The sequence below is a fragment of the Octopus bimaculoides genome, chromosome 12 (assembly GCF_046866305.1).
Source record: "Octopus bimaculoides isolate indiv1 chromosome 12, ASM4686630v1, whole genome shotgun sequence".
Taxonomy (NCBI): Eukaryota; Metazoa; Mollusca; class Cephalopoda; order Octopoda; family Octopodidae; genus Octopus; species Octopus bimaculoides.
Genome location: NC_142939.1, coordinates 50,371,367 through 50,393,851, shown reverse-complemented (window position 1 = coordinate 50,393,851; position 22,485 = coordinate 50,371,367). Strand labels below are relative to the sequence as shown.

Sequence of the window (22,485 nt, the reverse complement as noted above, 5' to 3'; positions counted from 1 at the left end):
AAGTGAAAAAATCTTTAACATTTCTAACCTACGCTCTTCCACAGAAAGGAACACAGAAAGAAACAAGGAGAGAAAATCAATAAATATATATATATATATATATATATATATATATATATATATATATATATATATACACGTATGTATGTATGTATGTGTGAATGGGTATATCTATCTATCCATATGTGTGTGTCTGTGTGTGCGTATTTCTTTCTCGTCCATGATACTCAAGCTGGCTTTTTTCCTTGCTCTCGCCCTCGCTGTCGCGCTTGCCGCTACCTCTCCAGCACCACCCTTCTCATGGGCGCCCACCACCACCCCTATCATACCACTGACTCCTTTACCTGCACCTCCAATATCTCTTGTTCTCTTTCTCTCTGCATCTATTGCGTCTCTTGCTCTTTCTGTCCTTCCCTGTACATTGGTCAAACGGGACGCATCTTGGCCGACTGGTTCACTGAGTATCTCCGAGACATCAGACCCAGCAATGACATCCCGGTCTCGCACCGCTTCCGCTCAACCGGTCATTCTCTACAACACCTGTCTGTCTTCGGACTACCCTTCTACCTTTAACTGCCCTCCCCCCAACACCTGTACACCATCTAACTCACTATCCGCAGATGTTGTGGAGTATTGTTATGCTATTTTCTCCTGCACCCTTGATCAATTCAATCGGCACTGCAACTAGACCAGATATTTTCCCGATTTTTGTGTTTTCCAGAGCTCTTTCTACCCTACTTCGTAGTAGTTAAGGTTCTTTCTTAAATATTAAATTTGTGTCAAACACGGCAGCCACTGTGTATTATTGAGAATTAAGAGAAATATCAAGGCAATACATGACTATGAGGACTTTTGTTAATAGAAAAAGCTCATGTTTGGCGGGGAATGTGTTTTTGGCACTCCGTCGCTTACGACGTCGAGGGTTCCAGTTGATCCGATCAACGGAACAGCCTGCTCGTGAAATTAACGTGCAAGTGGCTGAGCACTCCACAGACACGTGTACCCTTAACGTAGTTCTCGGGGATATTCAGCGTGACACAGAGTGACAAGGCTGGCCCTTTGAATTACAGGCACAACAGAAACAGGAAGTAAGAGTGAAAGAAAGTTGTGGTGAAAGAGTACAGCAGGGTCCGCCACCACCCCCTGCCGGAGCCTTGTGGAGCTTTAGGTGTTCTCGCTCAGTAAACATTCACAACGCCCGATCTGGGAATCGAAACCGCGATCCTATGACCGCGAGTCCGCTGCCCTAACCACTGGGCCATTGCGCCTCCACATGGCGGGGAATATTACGGATGTAATTTTTACAAAATCTATCAGCATTTTTAAAAATTAAAATTGCACAGTAGTAAAAGTGTGTCAGCTCTATATAATGCTCCGACAACGCCAGGATTTTCAGGGCATTGAAAATATATGTGCCAACATGTTTGCTAACTTCTACGAAGTCCCCAAGACCATCGATACCATACTGACATCAAAATACACATAGGTATGCTGTATAAACCAAATAAAGTCATCTTAAAATAGTAAGGATTTTCTAGTTTCTAGAATATTTTCTTCATTTATATTCTTGAAGCCGATTAGGCGAAACTTTAAAGTCAGTTATCTTTTAAAACAATTAAATAATACTTGCTCCTAAAAGTATTGATTTCATAACTTAGTTGATGTTTTGATCATGTTCTATATAACACACACATAAGGAGAGAGAGAGAGAGAGAGAGAGAGAGAGAGAGAGAGAGAGAGAGAGAGAGAGAGAGGAGGGGAGGAGAAAATAATTGGTTACTCACAGCTCTAGATATGTTTTCAGCAGGGCTATCGGATGTAGAATAGGGATTCATAGTGTAAATTAGATCGAGTACAAATGAATTGATCCAGCCTATGGAAATACATACAAATAGAACAAAATCATTGCGATTATCAACGAGACACACGTCATAGATGCACTGAGTGTAACACCTAATGAAGCTATAAACATGAATATATCTATAATAAAGGTGCGGTGATTAGAGCAGGGAGCTACAAACAGATTCACATCATTTGAAACTAGAAAATGCATAAACACTACACAGTGCTGTTTGTTCTGTCAATAGCAGCAGAGAGATTATAGAGTTAACAGGTCTGGAAAATCAGTAAATTTTATAACAAAGAAGAAAGAAAACGAACACGAAGCTACTTACGGATGACTTCTACTTCACACAAGGACAAAGAGGCGTATTTCTTGGCTGTTTGGATACAAACACTTTCACCAACCAACGGACGTTGACAAGATATATAAAGAATACTTTCAGTTGACTTGCTTTTATAGCATAACTGGGAACATGGATCGTTTTTGTCCCCGACAAATACATTCAAACTGTAACCTAATAGAAATAAATAACAAAAGTAGAACCTTGCTGCATATGCGTTTTAAAGAAACATATTTTTGGTCTGTCAAGAGGTGAAGTTAGTGTTTAGAAAGATTAAAATGATTTGATTTCAGAAACGTAAATTAATTCCACTGCATGTTGAGTACAAAAATGTGAGGTAGAGTGTCGTTTTAAGGTATGGACAGTCTGGGCAATTGCCCAGAGATCGTCATAGGTCAATGGGTCCATTTCGGATCTATGGTTGCTGTGGTTTGTTGTCAATAAATAAATACTAATGGACCCCGTGCATTGATTTGCCCGGGGGAAAATCATTGCTACCAAGATAGCCCTGGTGAGGTATGAAATAACATACAATAAAGCATTAAGTTATGTTACTTTACAACCAAGTATGTTAACAATGAATTGTGGTTTACTTTCTTTTAAACAACAAATAGGAATTTAAATCAACATGTAGGGTTTAAAGGGGCAAGTAAAAATTATCTTCTTTTCACAAAGTAACTATGTCGTTGTGTATTGTGGTTGTCAAAGCAGCCCCGAACTCAACTCAACACCAACCAAACATTACCACTGATGAAGTCCAGCTAAAGAGTTTTGAGAAATTCAAGTACCTTGGCAGCACAATTTCAGGCGATGGATCACTGGACAGTGAAAACTCTTCCAGAATCCACTAGGACAGCCAAGGACTTGGAAGACAGAAAGTGAAAGTCCTCCAGCAGAAAGGCATCAGACTTTCGACAAAGCTCAAGGTCTATAGGGTTGTAGTTAACTCTACACTGCCCTATGGATGTAAAACATGGACCCCATAATATCAAAAAGCTGGAATAGTTTCACACAAGGGCACCGTGCAGGATTATGGACATTCACTGGCAGGACAGAGTGATAAACCAAGAAGTACACAACAGAGTTGGTTCAACAGGTATTGAATCAATGCTGTTGAAGGCTTAGTTACGCTGGTCTAACCACGACATCAGAATCTCAGGCAGCCGTGTACCTACACAGGACTCACGCAAACAAGGAAGGCCTAAACTGAGGTACAATGACACTCTGAAAGCAACCTGAAATGGAGCAGCATTAGTCCATAGGAACAGATCAGCGTGGAGATCTCTCACCTCACGAACAGCAGCTGCCTTCGAAGAGAACTGGTGACAGCGTCTTGCTGCTGCAAGAGGCAGACGTCCGCATCAATGCAGACAACAGACTGCCATTGTGACACCTGTGGGCATCTGTGTGCTTTCAGCTTTAGACTGAAGAGTCACATTCTCGTCGCTGAGAAAACAGACTTTGTCATCATCGGGCACCGATGGACTACCAACATGTGGATATACATGTATTTACGTACATATGTATATATGTATGTGTGTATGTATGTATGTATGTATGTATGTATTTATGTATGCATGTATGTATGTATGTATGTATGCATGTATGTATGTATGCATGCATATATGTGCGTGTGTATTTCTTAAACTGAATATATCGTGGAAAGCATAAAAACTGCTGCTGCTACTACTACTACTACTACTACTACTACTACTACTACTACTACTACTACTATTACTACTACTACTACTACTACTACTACTACTACTACTACTACTACTACTACTACTAACACCACCACTACTATTAACACCACCACCCCTGCCAATACCACCACCACCACCACCACCACCACCACCACCACTACTACTACTACTACTACTACCACCATGTGGTACTAAACAATCTGTGTTTTGCCTGTGGTTAAAAAAAGTTCTCTACTTACGGAAGAAACTGTGAGTGTATATCCTAATCTGGTTTATAGTATAATTCCTGTCCAGTTTCACATACCAATAACTTTTGCTGGGTTTTTCCTTCGTGCGACTACACGACTTGTGTTGGAAGTTTTGGTTGTATTTGCCATCCACAGCAAAACTTGCTGTGGCCAAATACTTGGAGCTGCAAAGGTTGTCACCATCCAGGAATTTAACTTCAAAATCAGACGACTGGAAAGCTGGTCGCCCAAGGGCAATATTTTCTGAAATATTACATTAAATAATTATGTCAATAAATGTTTCAAATAATCATATTAATATTATATTAAATCAATGGTTTATTTTAACATGGTTTGAAGCAAATAATTTTTTTTCTATTAAGGCGCAGGCATAGTTTTGTTGTAAGAATCTTGTTTCCCAACTACATGGTTCCGGGCTCAGCCTCACTGTGTGGTATCTTAGGCAAGTATCTTCTATTATAACCTCGTGCACACCAAAGTTTTGTGAGTGGATTTACAGGACGGAAACTGAAAGAAGTCCGTCGTATCATTTTTTAATCATCTACTTGCATCAGTCATCAGACTGCAGCCATGTTGGAGCTCTGCCTTCAACAATCTTTAGTCGGATGAATCGACCCCAGTACTCATTTATTTGCTAAGCCAGTAGTTGTTTTTTTAAAGCCTGGTACCTATTCTATCAAGTCCTTTTGCAGAACCGCTAAGTTACGGGGACGTAGACAAATGAACATCGGTTGTCGAGCAGTGATAGGGAACACACACACACACACACACACATATATATATATATATATTCGGCGGGTTTCTTTCATTTTCCGTCAACCAAATCCATGGCTTTGGTCAGCACGGTGCTACAGTACAAAACACTTGCCCGAAGTGCCACGCACTGGAACTGAACCCAGATCCATATGGTTGGGAAGTGAGCTTCTTACCACGCCTGTAAATTCTCGACTATGCCAGCAACACAATATCATCAATCAAAAAATTTGAACGATACTTTATCCTTACGGTTATATTGACTACGAAGTGTCATCCGCTTGAGAAGTGAAATATGTATTTTTTAAAATAAAATTCACTAGAACGATATGGTCATGCGTTTGCAGTGGAGCGTAATTTTCCCTTCCTGCAAAGTCAGCCCAATGTTTTTGAAACGCGTGGTATTATAGCAATGTTTTCACGTTGCCCAAACGGATGATAATGATGATGATGATGATGATGATGATGATGATGATGATGATGATGATGATGATGATGACAATGATGTTAAACTATACCTCCACATCAGATACATATTTGAATGAGTATATGGATAATCAAAAGTATTCCAGCATTGACCATCGGATCTTCCATGTTTTTTTTTTGGTTTTTTTGGTTATCCAAATATCCAGTGTGTCCTTTCTTTACCACGAGTAAATGATTCAAAGAGATTTGGCTATTGTTTTTGGCTGGCCAGAAGATCACATTGAGTCTCCATCCTGACTAGCAGTTTATAGTAAAAGTAGTTTGCTAAGAATATCACTCGTTCGAAATTATACAGAAAGGTTCAAATATTCATGTAAATGGCGAAGATACTCAGGATGTGCAGTCATCCATAGAAGAAAAAAGCTTAGCATACCTTCACATTTTTTAACACGTTCATTGCGCATGTGCACTGGTCGCTATGCATTTATTATGACTCTACCATAATTTTCTGACTTTAAAGCATGCACATTAAAGAAATAAACAAATAATCTTAAGTAATAAAAGCAAAGGATTTGGCGAAGTATCATCTTTCTTTTTTTACCGTAAGTTTGATATTGACACGAAGATCCTACTCTTCCGGGTTCACAACCTTCTGTACAATGGCCCGTTATTTGGTGACATGTTGTTCCGTTCTTACACCGACATTTATATGTACAATCCAGACCGAATAATTCTTGTGGACATCCTGAAGAATTTTAATTTGAAAAATAAATAAAAACATTTTAGTTATCTTAAAATATTGTTTTAGTGTGTTATGTTTTGTTATTTGAAAATATTTTTTGTTAATAAATTAATAAGCATATTATTATTATAATCATTAAGGCGATGAAGTGGCAGAGTCGTTAGCATGCCAGATGAAATGCTTATCAATATTTCATCTGCCGCTACATCTGAGTTCAAATTCCGCAGAGGTCGATTTTGGCTTTTATCCTTTCAGAGGTCGATAAATTAAGTATCAAAGTATCAGGCAAGTACTGTAGTCAATTGTCTTCCTCCCCACAAAAATCCAGGCCTTGTACCTATAGTAGAAAGGATTATTATTATTATTATTATTATTATTATTATTATTATTATTATTATTATTATTATTATTATTATTATTATTATTATTATTATTAAGGCGGTGAACTGGCAGAGTCGTTAGCACGCTGGACGAAATACTTAGCAGTATTTCTCCTGTCGCTGCTTAGTGGCATTTCGTCCGTCTTCTCGTTCTGAGTTCAAATTCCACCGAGGTCGACTTTGCCTTTCATCCTTTCGGGGTTGATAAAATAAGAGCCAGTCATGTACTGAGGTTGATGTAATCGACTATCCCCCTCCTCTAAATTTCAGGCGTTGTGCCTATAGTGGAAAGGACCACTACCGCCGCCACCACCATCACCACCACCAACAGCAACAACAACCAACCTCCACACCAATATCAACAATGACACTACCACTTATCACACTGCCCGCACCAACACCACCGCTAAAAACAAGGACGCTACTAGCACCAACACCACTACCACTTATAACAACTACAGTAGCAACAGCAGCCCTACCACCAACAGTAAACCCAACATGAATAAGAGCACCACCACTACTACAACCACCTGCAACAAGAACAAAACCCTACCACTACTACAAAAACCATCAACACCACCACAACCAACCACCACCACCACCATCACCAACATCAAAAACAACACTATATATACGGTCCTTCGTTGAAATGTTCCTTAAAATTCACCGACTTCTAATTACTGTATGTGTGACAATATAATACTTACCAGACATTTGTAAGTTGTCAATACAGGCGTTACTTCCATTTATGTGCAACCAGTTAGTATTGATATCACCCGTGCATGAAACGGCCGTATAAGAACTCTCGTCGACACGGTTTGGTGAATTAGGGTTGAATGTACAACTGAGAGGTTGATTTCCCATCGAAGAAGTGATATAAACTGGTATTGTAACTGAAATTAATAGTATGTGAAATATGATAGCAGACCACATACTGAAAATACTAGAAGGGTTAGAGAATGTTGTTAATTATTTAGTTAATCAATTTAAACGTTTGTATAAAGCTGATAAACCTCAACAGAGAAAAATTAAGTAATACCTGTTATATATAAGAAATAGAAAATAATTAAAAAGAAGAAAAAGGTAGAAAGAAATAAAAAAAAAGTTAAATTTTACAGTTGTGAGATCTTTTTGTTGCCAAGTGAAGTCTCTGCTGAGTTTCGAACCGTAGATTTCAGATTTTTTTCTTCTCCAGAACCAGGGCCTAATGTATCCCCATAAAAGAAAATGTGTTCACAAAAGATATTAACGCTTGTGTGAATATTACTCGATCAATCAGCACTGGCTAACTTATGGCCAAATATTGTAGAACTCTCGGACGGACAGTAACAAGATGGTGAGCGAATCCAAATTAGAGTTGCGAGTGAGAAGTGTCAGCTACTTCGATTAATATATTCCATGAAAATCGTTTGTAGCAGACATCCATAATAAGAGAGCCTCTTCGCGGTCACGCAGTTCGCTAGAAACAACATCTGAATGCTTTTCAAATCACACCCAGTTTTATTTGATATGGAAAGTATATATATCGGACTTTGTAATCCTAGAAAACTAAACAATACGAGATGGTCACGGCTTGATTGCATTTTGAGACTGATCTGGAGCCGCACATTATCATCATCTTCGTCGTCATTGTCATCATCAGCGTTGTTGTCGTCGCTAATATCATCATCATCATCATCATCGTCATCATCATCATCATCATCATCATCATCATCATCATCATCATCATCAACAACACGAACAGCAACAACAACAACAATAACAACGCAACAACATCATTAACAAGAACAACAATAATCTACTGACCTGCTGGAAAAATATTAAATTTGACCCAGTTGATTCTGAATACATGTGGAAAGTCTGTCTTTTTAGGGAGTGACTGGCACGTAGCTCTTCGGGTCCGCAGATGCTCATTCCTAGGACGCCACACTTTTCTTTGTCCCAGAAACGATTCGTAATTTTTGACAGCAGTCTCAAAAGACTCGTAATATAAACCTGTATTGGGAAGAAAGGATTTCTTCATCTCTGATTTCAGAGAGGAGTGCAAGAGAAACAGATAGTGAGAAAGCGAGGGGGATAGAAAGGAAAAAAGAAAAAGAGATTGAGAGGCAGAATGAGGGAGTGAGGGAGAGAGAGAAAGAGAGAGACGTGAAGCATTTACTTTCTTACAGCACAAAGTTTAAAAAGATGTGGAAACGGAAATATTTAAAGAATTCAAAGACAACAAATGTTTTTGACTCATCGCTGCCATATCATAATTACGAAGTGTAGCAGATTGTAAGAATCAGTAGAGCAGCAAACAATATGTGTTGTGTTGTTCAGTAATGCGTTTTTTATCTTTTATTTGTTTGACTGCGATCATGCTGGGGCACCACCCGAAAGGTTTCAAACTGGTACTTATTCTGTTGCCGAACCGCTAAGTTGCAGAGACGAAAACAAACCAGCACTGTTGTGAAGCAATGGTGAAAGACAAACACACACACACACACACACACACACACACACACACACACACACACACACACACGGAATGTTTCGTTCAGTTTCCGGCTACGAAATCCACTCATAACGCTTTGGTCGGACCGAGACTATAATTGTGACATTGACCCAAGATGTTGCACATTGGGATCGAACTCAAGGCCATATGGTTGGCAACCATTTTTCTTTACCGCACAGTCATACCTGCCTGTTTAATATTCATTAGTATTTTTCGACACGGTTTAGCAAGGATGAAAGCACAATGCCTTTGATCGTCGCTTGCCCTTCGGGTGGGAAGATGAAAAGTTCCACGTAGTTGGTGGGGGTGAACTGATTCCACAGATAATCAAACGGTTATGTGTGAAGAGGCAGTTGAAACATACGGGTATATGAGGTATGTGCATAACTGAAATATAGAAACTCATGAAATAAATATGCGTGTGTACATGTACGTGCATATGTGTGCATGTGCACGCGCAAGTGTTTGTCATCACATTGACGTCCAATTGGCAGCTGACGAGGAATTTTCTCTGGTTATACGGAATATGTTTTCCCTTCTCTCGTTAATGTCACTGCTCGTTGTTGATGTCTTGTTTGATTTGTTTTACTTATGTAAAGCAGTGCAAGGTCTTATTTTATATTCTAGTGTTCCTAGGTAAATAGAGTATATATTTGGGATCAGTTCCAACAAAAGAATTATGCTGGTGGCGAGACTGTTTTGCAAATAGTAATTGAAGAAGGGAATGTCATTAGTCAATACACGGCAGTTGAGTACATATATACATACATATCCAGATTACGAGTTCAGGTTTGCTCGTATACCTGTAATTATTGGGGGCATTGGAATATATAACACACCGCCCAAATACCAATTAGGCGTCTCAAAAACAGGAAGGAGAAAGCTGATTCGAAAACTACAGATCCAAGCTATCATTGGAAATGTAAAATTCTGTAAAACTTTCATATACAATGGGTTTCTTTCAATTTCCGTATACCAAATTCACTCGGCCTGATGCAATAGTAGAAGACACCCGCCCAAGACACCACACTTTGTGTATATGTAAGTTCGATAATGTTTATGTCCCTTGAGCGATTTCTAATTCCTATTTGAATATGTGTATGTGTATTGAGAAAATCGACGAAATACTTACGTCTTTGGCATGTAGGTCCAGAGTGACCAAAAAAACATTTAGTCCCGTTGCAATACCCATCGTTGTCGAAGTCACAGTCACCGATATCGAAGCAATGACATTGATATTTCAGGCCAATACCAAATCTGTCAACTCTAAATAAACATCCAGCTGAAAATTATAGAAACAAATGTGTAAAATTGGGATTTATCTTACATTACCCATCATTCAAAGAGTGAATTGGATATTAATTTCAATATTTAATATTTAGAGACCTAAATTTTGGTGGTAGGCTTTGGTCAAACTAGATCGCTCAAGGATCGAAAGTTGCCAGGAGCGGGCAGAAACTCAGAAGTGAGGAAAAATGGATGAGACAAGGCAAAGATATATATGCAGATGCCAGATATATGTATGTATATATGCCTCAGTCCTTCTTCAAAACTAGACACCAATATCTAAGCTTCGTGGGAACATAGGTGATAGATTATTTAACTATAGTAAGTTTTTGTCGGACGTTAGCCTTGGAAGTTTCAGTAACGAGTGATTGCGATATGCTTGAATTCTGTTATAACGAAATTGGGTTTATTTATACAAGGAATTTAGCTATTATTAAAAATGAAGATTGAGTAGGATTCTGATGAAGGGTACGAAATATAGGGAACCATGCTGGATTAATAGCCATAGATTAGAGGAAGTTATTTTAAAAACGATTAGCGATTTTATTGTTGTCTTAGATACAGAGTTAGATTAGAGGAAATTGAAAACTGGTAGAACAGAAAAACAAGTTTGTTGATGAAGCGTAATTGCAGGATGGACAGCTTGGTAGGAAGTGAATCGTTAAGTAAACCTAAAGTTATGGAGTATATCTGAGAGTCACATGAGAAGTCGGTCATAGTACAAGCGTGGGGGAAGTTTGTTAACATGTGTAAAACATGTTACGTAGTGGTTTAAGTTTACGAGTCAGGAGTAAGGTGCGACTTTGGATTTAAAGATAATATGCATGTACTCATGTACATATATGTATATATTCATATATTGAATAACATATTAATTTATGTTGCGTAGTTAAGCAGCGGTAAACGGAAACGAGATGAAGTAAGCAGTACATGGCAGATATGTGATGGATGAATAGTGAAATATGCAGTATTTAAATTTGCTGAGAAAATTAGGAAGATATTTCAATTTGCAAACAACAAATAAACGATTAAAGAAGATTTATGAGATGTATAACAGGAAAATAAGACAAAGACAGAGAAACAGAAGGCATTTCACTTACGGAGTGTCCTGGAACAATTCCTTTCACACATTACGTTCATTACGGATTCGTCTCTTAGACAATCACCTTTCCTCCAATCACATCTTTGACTTGCTGAAACAATTTGAAAAAATAACGGAGTGTATATTTTGACATTTTCATGAGGATAATGATGATAATGACACTGATAAACATACAACACACACACACACACACACACACACATACACACACACACACACACACACACACACACACACACACACACACACACACACACATATATATATATATATATATATATATATATATATATATATATATATATATATATATATGGGAGAATGTACGAAAAAAACAACAACAGACGAGGACAGGTGGTGTAAATAACAAAAGGATGTATTAGTATGACGCTCGGGAATACGGAAAGTCTTTGACGTTTCGAGCTACGCTCTTCAACAGAAAGAATACGGAGAAAACAAGGAGAAAAACACGGAGAAAAAAATTGAATAGTGTTCAGTCAAACTTATTTTTTCTATAAATTTCGTTGCTTCTTGCAACCTCTTCAATCGTCGTTGACTCTGTCCGTTATCAGAACTGCGTTCTTTTTGTTTGTTTCTTTGTCGGTGCGCATGTGTGTGCGTCAGTATGCAAGTGTGTACACGTATGTATACACATATGTATGTATGTATCATGTATGTTTGTTTGTATGTATGTATGTATGTATGTATGTATGTATGTATGTATGTGTGCGTGCATGTATGTATGAATGTCTGTATGTGTGTGCGTATGCATATATATATATATATATATATATATATATATATATATATATATATATATGCATGTGTGTACGTTTGTATGTATGTATTCTGCATATTCATGTGTTTGCGTTCAAGTTTGTATGTTGGATGAATACATCTATCAGTCGACTCCATAGTGATGATTTCCCCGCGCCCTCCTTAAATCGGACAGGAAAGATACCTTTCCTTTGCCTAGTGGTTGTGGCGAAAGAGCTTGTCTGGTGGATGAGACTGAAAGGCATGAGGACAGATATATTCTTCTTTGGGAGAGGTCTCATTGACTTTGTCAAGTTTTATTTGAAAAGGAAATTGAAGGTGGAGAGAGAAGTGCTGTCCTTGAGTGAGTTCATTGAAAGGTGAGTGAAAGTTCAGAAATTTTTTTCCCAGATGTTCGTACATTGACTCTGCAAGTATTCCGGTCAATAATTTCCACATAAGTGGCAAACAGGATTTCGGCCTGTAATTGTCTACCGTGTTGTCTTTTTCGATGTTTTTCAGGAACAGCACTGTCCTACCCAATGTCAACCACTCTGGTGTTCATTGGTCGGCATTTTACATGGTGTTGAGTTGCGTGGCTATTCGGGCACGACATTCACCAAATCTTTTGATCCAGTAGCCTTGAACTCCATCTGGTCCCGGGGCCTTCCAGTTGCTCATTTTTTTGCTGATTTCCTTCACTTCCCTAACTGAAATGACGAGTTCTGCCTGTTTTGGACAGACTACTGTTTGCTATACTGATATTCACGTCGTTGAATTTTTGAATTTCTGAATTCAATTGTGTTGTTGCAAAAAATGATGTGTTTACGTATTTGGGTAATATATTAAAGTTTTTAAGTTTTCTTGAGATGTTCTTTTGTCTATCCAGTTGGAGAATACAGTAGGACTTTTGCAATGAAAAAGATGTTTACATTTTCGAATACTCAGGGAGAGTGAAGATGAAAAGAAAACAAGTTGTAGATAGTAAAGTTTTACGATTTACTAAATTTGGTCTTTTGTATGACCGCACAGAGAGAAAATGGTAGTGTTCTTAGAATAAAAAGGAGGATCGTTTGTGTGTTCGAAAGCTGTAGGTATTTAGGTTTCCTAACGTATTTTATTTTGAGGGTAAGTTAAAATATTCACAGAAAATTCCAGTCTTTGGGAATAGTAGGAGAAAGAGATGTTCACCTTGGATTGTTGAATTTCTGAATTTCTTTATCTTTTGGAATTTTTCTTTTCTTTTTAAAAGTTTTGCTGTGGTTTAGTTTTTGTAGTTGTGCAGTATGTATATATAGGCAGGTGCTTACTTCCTTAATTTTTTATCGTGCATTTAATTGTGTTGTTACAATAAAAGGCATGTTTACATATTCTGTTAGTCAGGGAAGAAAGGAAGACAAAGTGGAAATATCGAATTGTAGATATCAAAGTTTCTAAATTTTTTGAGGTGTTCATTTGTATGTCCGTTCAGAGAAAACTGGTGGGTTTTTTTTTACAATAAAAAGGATGTTTACATTTTCGAATATTCAGGGGGAAAGGAAAAATGATAGGTATTCACAGAAGGTGTAGATATTAAAGGTTTTAAAGCTGTTTGCTTATGTGTTCGAAAGCTGTAGATATGTAAGTTCCTTAACTTATTTTGAGGGAAATTCAAAATACTCACAGGAAACTGTAGATAATCCAGTCTTTTAGGGTTGTATTAGTGTTTCTGTGTCTTCAGCTGGTGACTGGTCAGAGCAGCGAAGAACACGTCCAGCCGCTGTCATGTCCAGCCAGTTTATGCCATTATTATTATTATTATTATTATTATTATTATTATTATTATTATTATTATTATTATAGAAAGGATTGAGGTAACTCCCGTGAAGATATAAAGTCAAAATTAAAAGAAGAGTGCCATTGTTATCTAGTGAACGATATTTCAACCGGTTCAAAAAATAAACTTGTCAATCTACTTCATTTTGGTTAATATAGAAAGGATTGAGGTAACTCCTCCTGAAGATATAGAGTCAAACTTTTAAAAAGAGTGCCATTGTTGTTGTTGTTGTTGTTGTTATTATTATTATTATTATTATTATTATTATTATTATTATTATTATTATTATTATTATTATTATTATTTTATGTTTGACTTTTGTTTTGCATTTGTACAAGTTGGATCCAAGTCTCACCCAGAGACCTCAAGAGACAACAAGTTAGAAGTTCATGTAGGTGTTATGCCTAGGGTACCATATATTTGGATTTGTACAGTTTTGTTCAAGTGAATGTTTAAGAAACCATAAGAAAACTATGTGTTTGCTTTAAAATTTGAGATCACATAGACAATATTTTACGTAGGATATGGGCAGTTCCCATGAGCACTATCTTTTGAACTTCAGCCATTTTGGGGTTTCCTGGAATCTGATCTAGGTAGTAATCAGCCCGTTTCGCTGTCATTCCCAGGGCACCTATGACAATAGGTACTGTTTTCGTCTTCAGATTCCACATTTTGCTAATTTCTATTTCAAGATCTTTATATTTGCTCAGTTTTTGGTAGGTCTTGACAGATACGTTTATATCGATTGGGACAGTCATATCAATGAGGAGGCATGATTTTTGTCTGAAGTCTTTCAGTATGATGTCTGGCCTATTTGCGTCTATCTTTCTGTCAGTTTGAATGGTGAAGTTCCAGAGGAGTGCAATGTGATCATTTTCAAGTACTGGGGGTGGTTTGTGTTCCCACCAGTTTTTATCATGGGGCAAGTCCAGGTTTTTGCATATTACCCAGTGAATATATTGTGCAGCTCTATCATGCCCGTTGAGATACTCTGTAGGCGCAAGCAGACTGCACATGGAGACAACATGATCAATGGTCTCATTTTGTTGTTGGCATATACGACATAATGGGGAGCTGCCGTTCTTTAATATGTTGGCCTGGTAGTTCTTTGTAGGTAGGCATTGATCTTGGGCTGCTATGATAAACCCCTCTGTTTCTGATTTCAAGCCAGAGGCCATTAACCATTGGTGGGTAAGGGCTTTGTCAATATCTGCATTATTCGCTCTCTTTGGGTATTTGCCATTGAGAGGTTTTCCATGCCATTTTTCAGTCATAATAGCTAAGGCAGCAATTTTAGCACGGGTTTTCAAGCGCTTAGCTTTTTCTGCAGGTGTTTCTAGTTCGTCTATTTCTTGAATTTGTTGCAATTGGAATTCACTTAGATATTCCTTTGCCTGTTTTGTTACTGAGTAAGATGCTTTCTTGCTTTCTTGCTTTCATATTTTAAGACAAGTTTTAGCATCCAGTCCTCAGAGTTTTTCAGATAGGTGTCTAGGCCAATTGTGGCTACCTTCATTGATAATGCCAGCTGTAGAAGTCCTCGGCCTCCTTCTTTTCTTGGCAGATAAAGACGTTCTATATCTGCCTTAGGGCGGTGCATTCTATGCATTATCAACAGTTTTCGTATTTTTCTGTCAACATTACATATTTCAGTAATTGACCAGTTAACGATGTTGAAACTGTAAGTCACGACTGGTATGGCTAGAGCATTGATCGCTTCGATCCTGTTTCTCGCGTTCAGCTCTGTCTTCAGTATTGCTCTCACCCTGCGATAACATTCTCTTCTGATCCTTTCCCTCATCACTGAGTGCTTGATATTGTCCCCTTCAATTACCCCTAGGTATTTGTAGCTCTCCGCTGGTTCTAACTCTTTTATGACATTTTGCTGGTCAAGGTTCACATTAGATGTATTTGTCATTTTTCCTTTGATAAAGGTAGCTTTTGCACATTTATCAAGGCCAAATTGCATCCTGATGTCATCACTGAATTGTTTAACAATCGCTAGTAGGCCTTTGAGTTGTTGGTCATTTTTTGCAAAGAGCTTTAAATCATCCATGTAAATGAGATGATTTATATTTTTATCAAATATTTTATAACCATACTGTGCATCATTGAGCAATTTTGAGAGCGGTATTAAGGCTAGACAGAAGAGGAGTGGTGATAGTGAGTCACCCTGGAAAATGCCACATGAAATTCTTACATCTCCAGCATTTAGAGATTCATTGTCATTGTGCAACATCAGTGTGGTTCTCCATGATCTCATACTTACAGATAAAAAATTTCGCAGAGTAGGAGCTATTTTATACATTTCCAGACATTTCCTAATCCAGCTATGTGGTAGGCTATCAAAGGCCTTTTTATAGTCTATCCAGGCTATTGACAAGTTTTTGTGTCGCTTGTGACAATCTTCTAAGATCATCTTATTGATGAGTAGCTGATCTTTACAACCATAAGATCCACGTTTACATCCCTTTTGCTCATTAGGGAATATGCTACTTTGTATTAAAAAACTATAGGTGTACTCGGTTAGGACAGATGTTAGCGTCTTATACATTGTTGTTAAACAGGTTATGGGGCGATAATTTTTTGGTTCGTTTGTTTCCTCATTTTTTGGAAGCAGGAATGTTAAACCATTAACTAGCCAAGAGGGCATCAAACTAGGATTTTGCAAAACATCGTTGTAAAGTTTTGTTAGCAGTTCATGGCTTTCTGGGAAGGCATTCAACCAGAAGTTAGGAATTTTATCCTTTCCTGGAGACTTCCATTATTATTATTATTATTATTATTATTATTATTATTATTATTATTATTATTATTATTATTATTATTATTATTATTATTATTATTATTATTTCAATTTATTATTAAAAGGTATTATTATTAAATGTTGTTTAGTTTCAACTTTTGTCTTGTACTTGACATAAATATGTGAGAGTTGAAGGGAATAGTAGGAGGAAGAGTAGCAGCTTGGTGAATTGACCAGATTCTATGTCTGTAAATAGATTCAGCAGATAGTGAGGGGAACGGCAATGGTCATTCCTGTGCGATAATGAAACAAAAGAGGCCTCACACCCTTGGGGGTCAGCAGAGGTGAAATGTATTTACTTCTACTAGCAATGAGAGCGTTGATCTTGATCTATTTTTAATTACCGATAGTAAAAATAATAATAATATATATAGGGAGATTTCACAAAAAAAACCCCCCGAAAAAACAAAAGACGAAGACAGGTGGTGTAGACAACAAACTGGTGTATTAGTATATACTGATGTCCACATCGTCGAATTTTTGAATTTCTGAAATTATTATTATTATTATTATTATTGTTCAGTAGTTTTATTTTTATAACGTGCTTTCACTTCACTACCGAGCGCAGGTCTGTGCGCCTTGGATATGTGCTTTGGTTTGCTGTGGTGCTCTTATGTTTACTGTATTGAAAGTGTTTTGCGTAGAATGTGTGCAGTACCCAGTAGTGCAATTTTCTGTATGTTATATATATTTGTAAGTCCTGGTGTTTTTGTTATGTATTTGTCTGAATATTTTTTTTATTATACCTAAGGCACCTACTATGATAGGAATTGTTTCTGTTTTTAGATTCCACATTCGAGTTATCTCTATTTCCAGGTCTTTGTATTTTGAAAGTTTTTCCATTTCTTTTCGAGAAACGTTGTCATCTGCTGGTATTGATACATCAATTAGAAAGCATTTTTTTTCTTCATGATCTTTGACAACTATATCTGGTCTATTGGCCTTAATTTCTCTATCTGTGTGTATTGGCATATCCCAGAGTATGGTTGCTTTCTCGTTTTCTGTGACTTTTTCTGGCGTGTGTTTATACCATCTTTTTTCTGTTGTTATTCCATAGTGTTGGCATAGCTTCCAGTGTATATAGGTCCCAGCTCTGTCGTGTCTGTGAATATATTCCTTCTTAGCCAGGACTGGGCAGCCAGAGATAATATGATTTATTGTTTCTTGTCCATCTCCACATATTCTACAGTTACCTGTTATATTTCTTTTCATTATGTGTTTTTGGTAATTTCTGGTGGGGAGGCTCTGGTCTTGTGCAGCAATTAAAAACCCTTCAGTCTCTGCTTTGAGTCCTGAGCTTCTCAGTCATTGCTGGGATTTTTCTCTGTCTATTTCTTTCGCATTTAGTTTAGCCCAGTATTTACCATGTAGGGGCTTTTCTTGCCATCGTTTTATCATGGTCCGTTGCTGTTCTAGTTTTAGTTTGGATTTCATTTGTTTTATAGCTTTTGTTGTTTCTTCTTCTTCTTCTTCTTCTTCTTCTTCTTCTTCTTCTTCTTCTTCTTCTTCTTCTTCTTCTTCTTCTTCTTCTTCTTCTTCTTCTTCTTCTTCTTCTTCTTCTTCGTATTTGTTAGGTAGATTGATTTCTTGTTTGTATTTGTCAGCTTCCTTAAATACTGAAAACAGTTTTTTGTTTTGCTCGTGTTTTGTGGCTATTTGTATTAGCCTCCCTTGCTTCTGGAGTAGGTATTTTTGCAGTCCTATGCGTTGTATATATAGCCTTTCTATGTCAGATTTTGGGTGGTGCATCCTATATCCTGTCATTATTTTTCTTGTTTTCCTGTCTATTTTACATAGTTCGTTTAGTGTCCAGTTAAGGATGTTGTAGCTGTAGCTTATAACTGGGACAGCTAAAGTGTTGATACCCATTATCTTGTTTTTAGCATTGAGCTCTGTTAAACTCTACCGACATGGAAGTGCCGTCAACTGGGCCTGCCTGAGGTGCGCTCAGGACGACGAAACCGTTCTGCACGCACTCGTCCAGTGCCCGAGCATTGCTGACCTGTGGGTCTATATCGAACAGCTACTGTCACGTGTAGGACGGATCCGGCTATCAGCTGGATCCATCGTGAGAATTGACCCGCCGACCTCCTTTAACCAGGAGGGCAAGGCAAATTTCCTATGTCTAGTGGCTGTAGCGAAAGAGGTGATATGGTGGACTCGTTTGAAAGGGCTAAAGACAGACACTTTCCTCTTTGGCCAAGGCCTCATCAACTTTTTCAAGTTCCACTTGAAAAGGAAGATGAGAGTAGAGAGGGAAGTGCTGTCTCATAGCAAATTCGTTGAATGATGGGTGACATGTTGGAAGAATGGCCAGTATAAACGGACCAATTCTGAGAATACACTTGTAAAAAAAAAAAAAAAAGGTAATGTAAAAGGAGAAAGGGCTCTATACCCCTTTCTTATTTTTTCTGACCAGGCTCCCGTGGTTTTATGGGTTTTTCCACGTGTAACCTTTCCTTTTTCGAAGCGCCTCCCCCTTTGGGAGTTCTACTTATTTATTTATCTATTTATTTATCTATTTATTTATTATATCTTTCTCCGTTTTCTTCCTCTGTTTAGACGAACTTTCCTACCTTTTCGGACAAAACCTTTTGTAACCTTCGTCCTGTCTTTGTCCTTATATGTTTTTAATTGATATTAGCCCTTGTGGCCAATAAAACGAATTATTATTATTATTATTATTATTTACTTTTAATCTGCATATTTGTTACAATCACTCGCCGAGACACACCCAATTTCCTAGGGCGAGTGAAGGATACAGTATGACTGAAAGCTTGGGAAAGACAAGTGGCAGGGGCAGTAGCGAAAAATCTTCATGTAGTACAGCACATAGATTTAAATTGATAGGGTTTTTCTAAGGATCTGTAGGCAGTACTTGTCAGCAGAATCCTTTGGATTTTTCTAAGACCTGGTTCTCCTGGGATATTATCTAGATGTTTCTGACATCCCTTATTATTATTATTATTATTATTATTATTATTATTATTATTATTATTATTATTATTATTATTCAGTAGTTTTGTTTTTATAACGTGCTTTCACTTCACTACCGAGCGTAGCTCTGTGTGCCTTGGGTATGTGCTGTGGTTTGTTGTGATGCTCTTATGGTTACTGTATTGAAAGTGTTTTGCGTAGGATGTGTGCAGTGCCCAGTAGTGCAATCTTCTGTATGTTATATATATTTGTAAGTCCTGGTGTTTTTGTTATGTATTTGTCTGAATATTTTTTTTATTATACCTAAGGGACCTACTATGATAGGAATTGTTTCTGTTTTTAGATTCCACATTCGAGTTACCTCTATTTCCAGGTCTTTGTATTTTGAAAGTTTTTCCATTTCTTTTAGGGAAACGTTGTCATCTGCTGGTATTGATACATCAATTAGAAAGCATTTTTTTCTTCATGATCTTTGACAACTATATCTGGTCTATTGGCCTTAATTTCTCTATCTGTGTGTATTGGCATATCCCAGAGTATGGTTGCTTTCTCGTTTTCTGTGACTTTTTCTGGCGTGTGTTTATACCATCTTTTTTCTGTTGTTATTCCATAGTGTTGGCATAGCTTCCAGTGTATATAGGTCCCAGCTCTGTCATGTCTGTGAATATATTCCTTCTTAGCCAGGACTGGGTAGCCAGAGATAATATGATTTATTGTTTCTTGTCCAGCTCCACATATTCTACAGTTACTTGTTATGTTTCTTTTCATTATATGTTTTTGGTAATTTCTGGTGGGGAAGCTTTGGTCTTGTGCAGCAATTAAAAATCCTTCAGTCTCTGCTTTGAGTCCTGAGCTTCTCAACCATTGCTGGGATTTTTCTCTGTCTATTTCTTTTGCATTTAGTTTAGCCCAGTATTTACCATGTAGGGGCTTTTCTTGCCATCGTTTTATCTTCTTCTTCTTCTTCTTCTTCTTCTTCTTCTTCTTCTTCTTCTTCTTCTTCTTCTTCTTCTTCTTCTTCTTCTTCTTCTTCTTCTTCTTCTTCTTCTTCGTATTTGTTAGGTAGTATGATTTCTTGTTTGCATTTGTCAGCTTCCTTAAATACTGAAAACAGTTTTTTGTTTTGCTCGTGTTTTGTGGCTATTTGTATTAGCTTCCCTTGCTTCTGGAGTAGGTATTTTTGCAGTCCTATGGTGGTTATTTTATAATCGTTTTCTAGCTGTATAAGACCCCTGCCACCTTCTGTGCGTTGTATATATAGCCTTTCTATGTCAGATTTTGGGTGGTGCATCCTATATCCTGTCATTATTTTTCTTGTTTTCCTGTCTATTTTAGATAGTTCGTTTAGTGTCCAGTTAAGGATGTTGTAGCTGTAACTTATAACCGGGACAGCTAAAGAGTTAATACCTATTATCTTGTTTTTAGCATTGAGCTCTGTTTTTAGTATTGATCTAACTCGTCTATAGTACTCTTTCTTTATTTTTTCTTTCATTTGTGTGTGTTGTATCCTATCTAGTTCATTGATTCCTAAATATTTGTATGGCTGGCTTTCGTCTAGTTCTCTTATTTCATTGGTTTTATCTAGTGTGATGTTGCTACTTTTAACTAATTTTCCTCTTTTCAGGACTGGCTTTACCGATTCTATCTATACTGTCATCAATTATTGGTATGGGTATGAATCTGTCTTAGACAACAGCGAAAAGTACCATCAAGCTTCGGTACTAGGATGCACGGCGAGCTCCACTCACTGTCACTTGGTCCAATGATGTCATTCTCCAACATGTAGGTGACCGCTTTTCGGAGATGTTCCGACTTAAGTGGGTTAAGTCGATAAGGATGTTATTTAACAGGTTTTGAATCACCAACATCAATATAATGACTAACTAAATCGGTACGACCAGGTATATCCGGAAATAAATATTCACGAAGCAAATCCGGCAATTAACATTGTTGTTCTGGAGTAATGTGAGCTATCTTTTCAAGAATATTTGCTAACACTTCAGAATTTTTTAACCTTGGGTTAGCCTTCTCAGCCAAATCATCAAATTTTAAATGCTCACATTCTTCTATCAACTTGTCTGAATCAGGATCGATAGCAAAGGCAATAGCAATGACTTTTGGTGGCACTCTTTTAGACCTGTCATAATACTTTTTAATCATGTTCATGTGACAAAGGCGTTTTTGTTTTCTGCGGCCTGGAGTTTGAACAATGTAGTCAGTAACACTGACTTTCTTCTCAATCAAATATGGACCATGGTATTTGGTTCTAAGTGGTTGACCAGGAATCGTTAGTAACACCAAAACCTTGTCACCAGGACTGAAATTTCGAGCTTTACAGTTTTTGTCATAAATGGCTTTCATTTTGTCCTGTGATTTCTTCAGATGTTCTCTGGCAACCTCAGTAGCTTTGGAAAGTCTGTTTCGAAAAGTAGACACATAGTCTAGCAAGTCCAATTGTGATTTGGTCATTAAGCCATGATTCTTTCAAGTGTTTGAGTGGGCCCCTGACAGTGTGACCAAAAACTAACTCAAAGGGACTAAATCCTAATGACTCCTGAACTGACTCCCTAACGGCAAACAACAACAACTGAATGCCTTCATCCCATTCTTTCTCTGTTTCAAAGCAATAAACTCTGATCATGTTTTTAAGAGTCTGATGAAATCTTTCCAATGCCTCTTGGGACTCCGGATGGTAAGCACTAGACTTAACCTGTCTAATTCCCAACTCATACATTGCCTGTTGAAACGAACTTGACATGAAATTAGACCCTTGATCAGACTGAACCTCTTTAGGCAAACCAACCATAGTGAAAAACTTGATCAAAGCCTTAACTACCACAGGAGCT

At 37.5% G+C, this 22,485-nt stretch overlaps 1 protein-coding gene across 1 annotated transcript in view; it reads right to left on the bottom strand.

Annotated features, from left to right (window-relative positions):
* The window catches only part of LOC106872685 (uncharacterized), a 68,072-nt gene that overhangs the window by 27,855 nt on the left and 17,732 nt on the right, over window positions 1-22,485 (bottom strand). The window contains exons 3-10 of the mRNA XM_089361048.1: window positions 11,323-11,415; window positions 10,068-10,217; window positions 8,245-8,433; window positions 7,146-7,331; window positions 5,918-6,061; window positions 4,129-4,380; window positions 2,175-2,357; window positions 1,785-1,873 (exon numbers count right to left, since the gene is read on the bottom strand). Of these exons, the coding sequence (XP_089217174.1) occupies window positions 1,785-1,873; window positions 2,175-2,357; window positions 4,129-4,380; window positions 5,918-6,061; window positions 7,146-7,331; window positions 8,245-8,433; window positions 10,068-10,217; window positions 11,323-11,415 (1,286 nt within the window). The remainder of the gene's footprint in view (window positions 1-1,784; window positions 1,874-2,174; window positions 2,358-4,128; window positions 4,381-5,917; window positions 6,062-7,145; window positions 7,332-8,244; window positions 8,434-10,067; window positions 10,218-11,322; window positions 11,416-22,485) is intronic.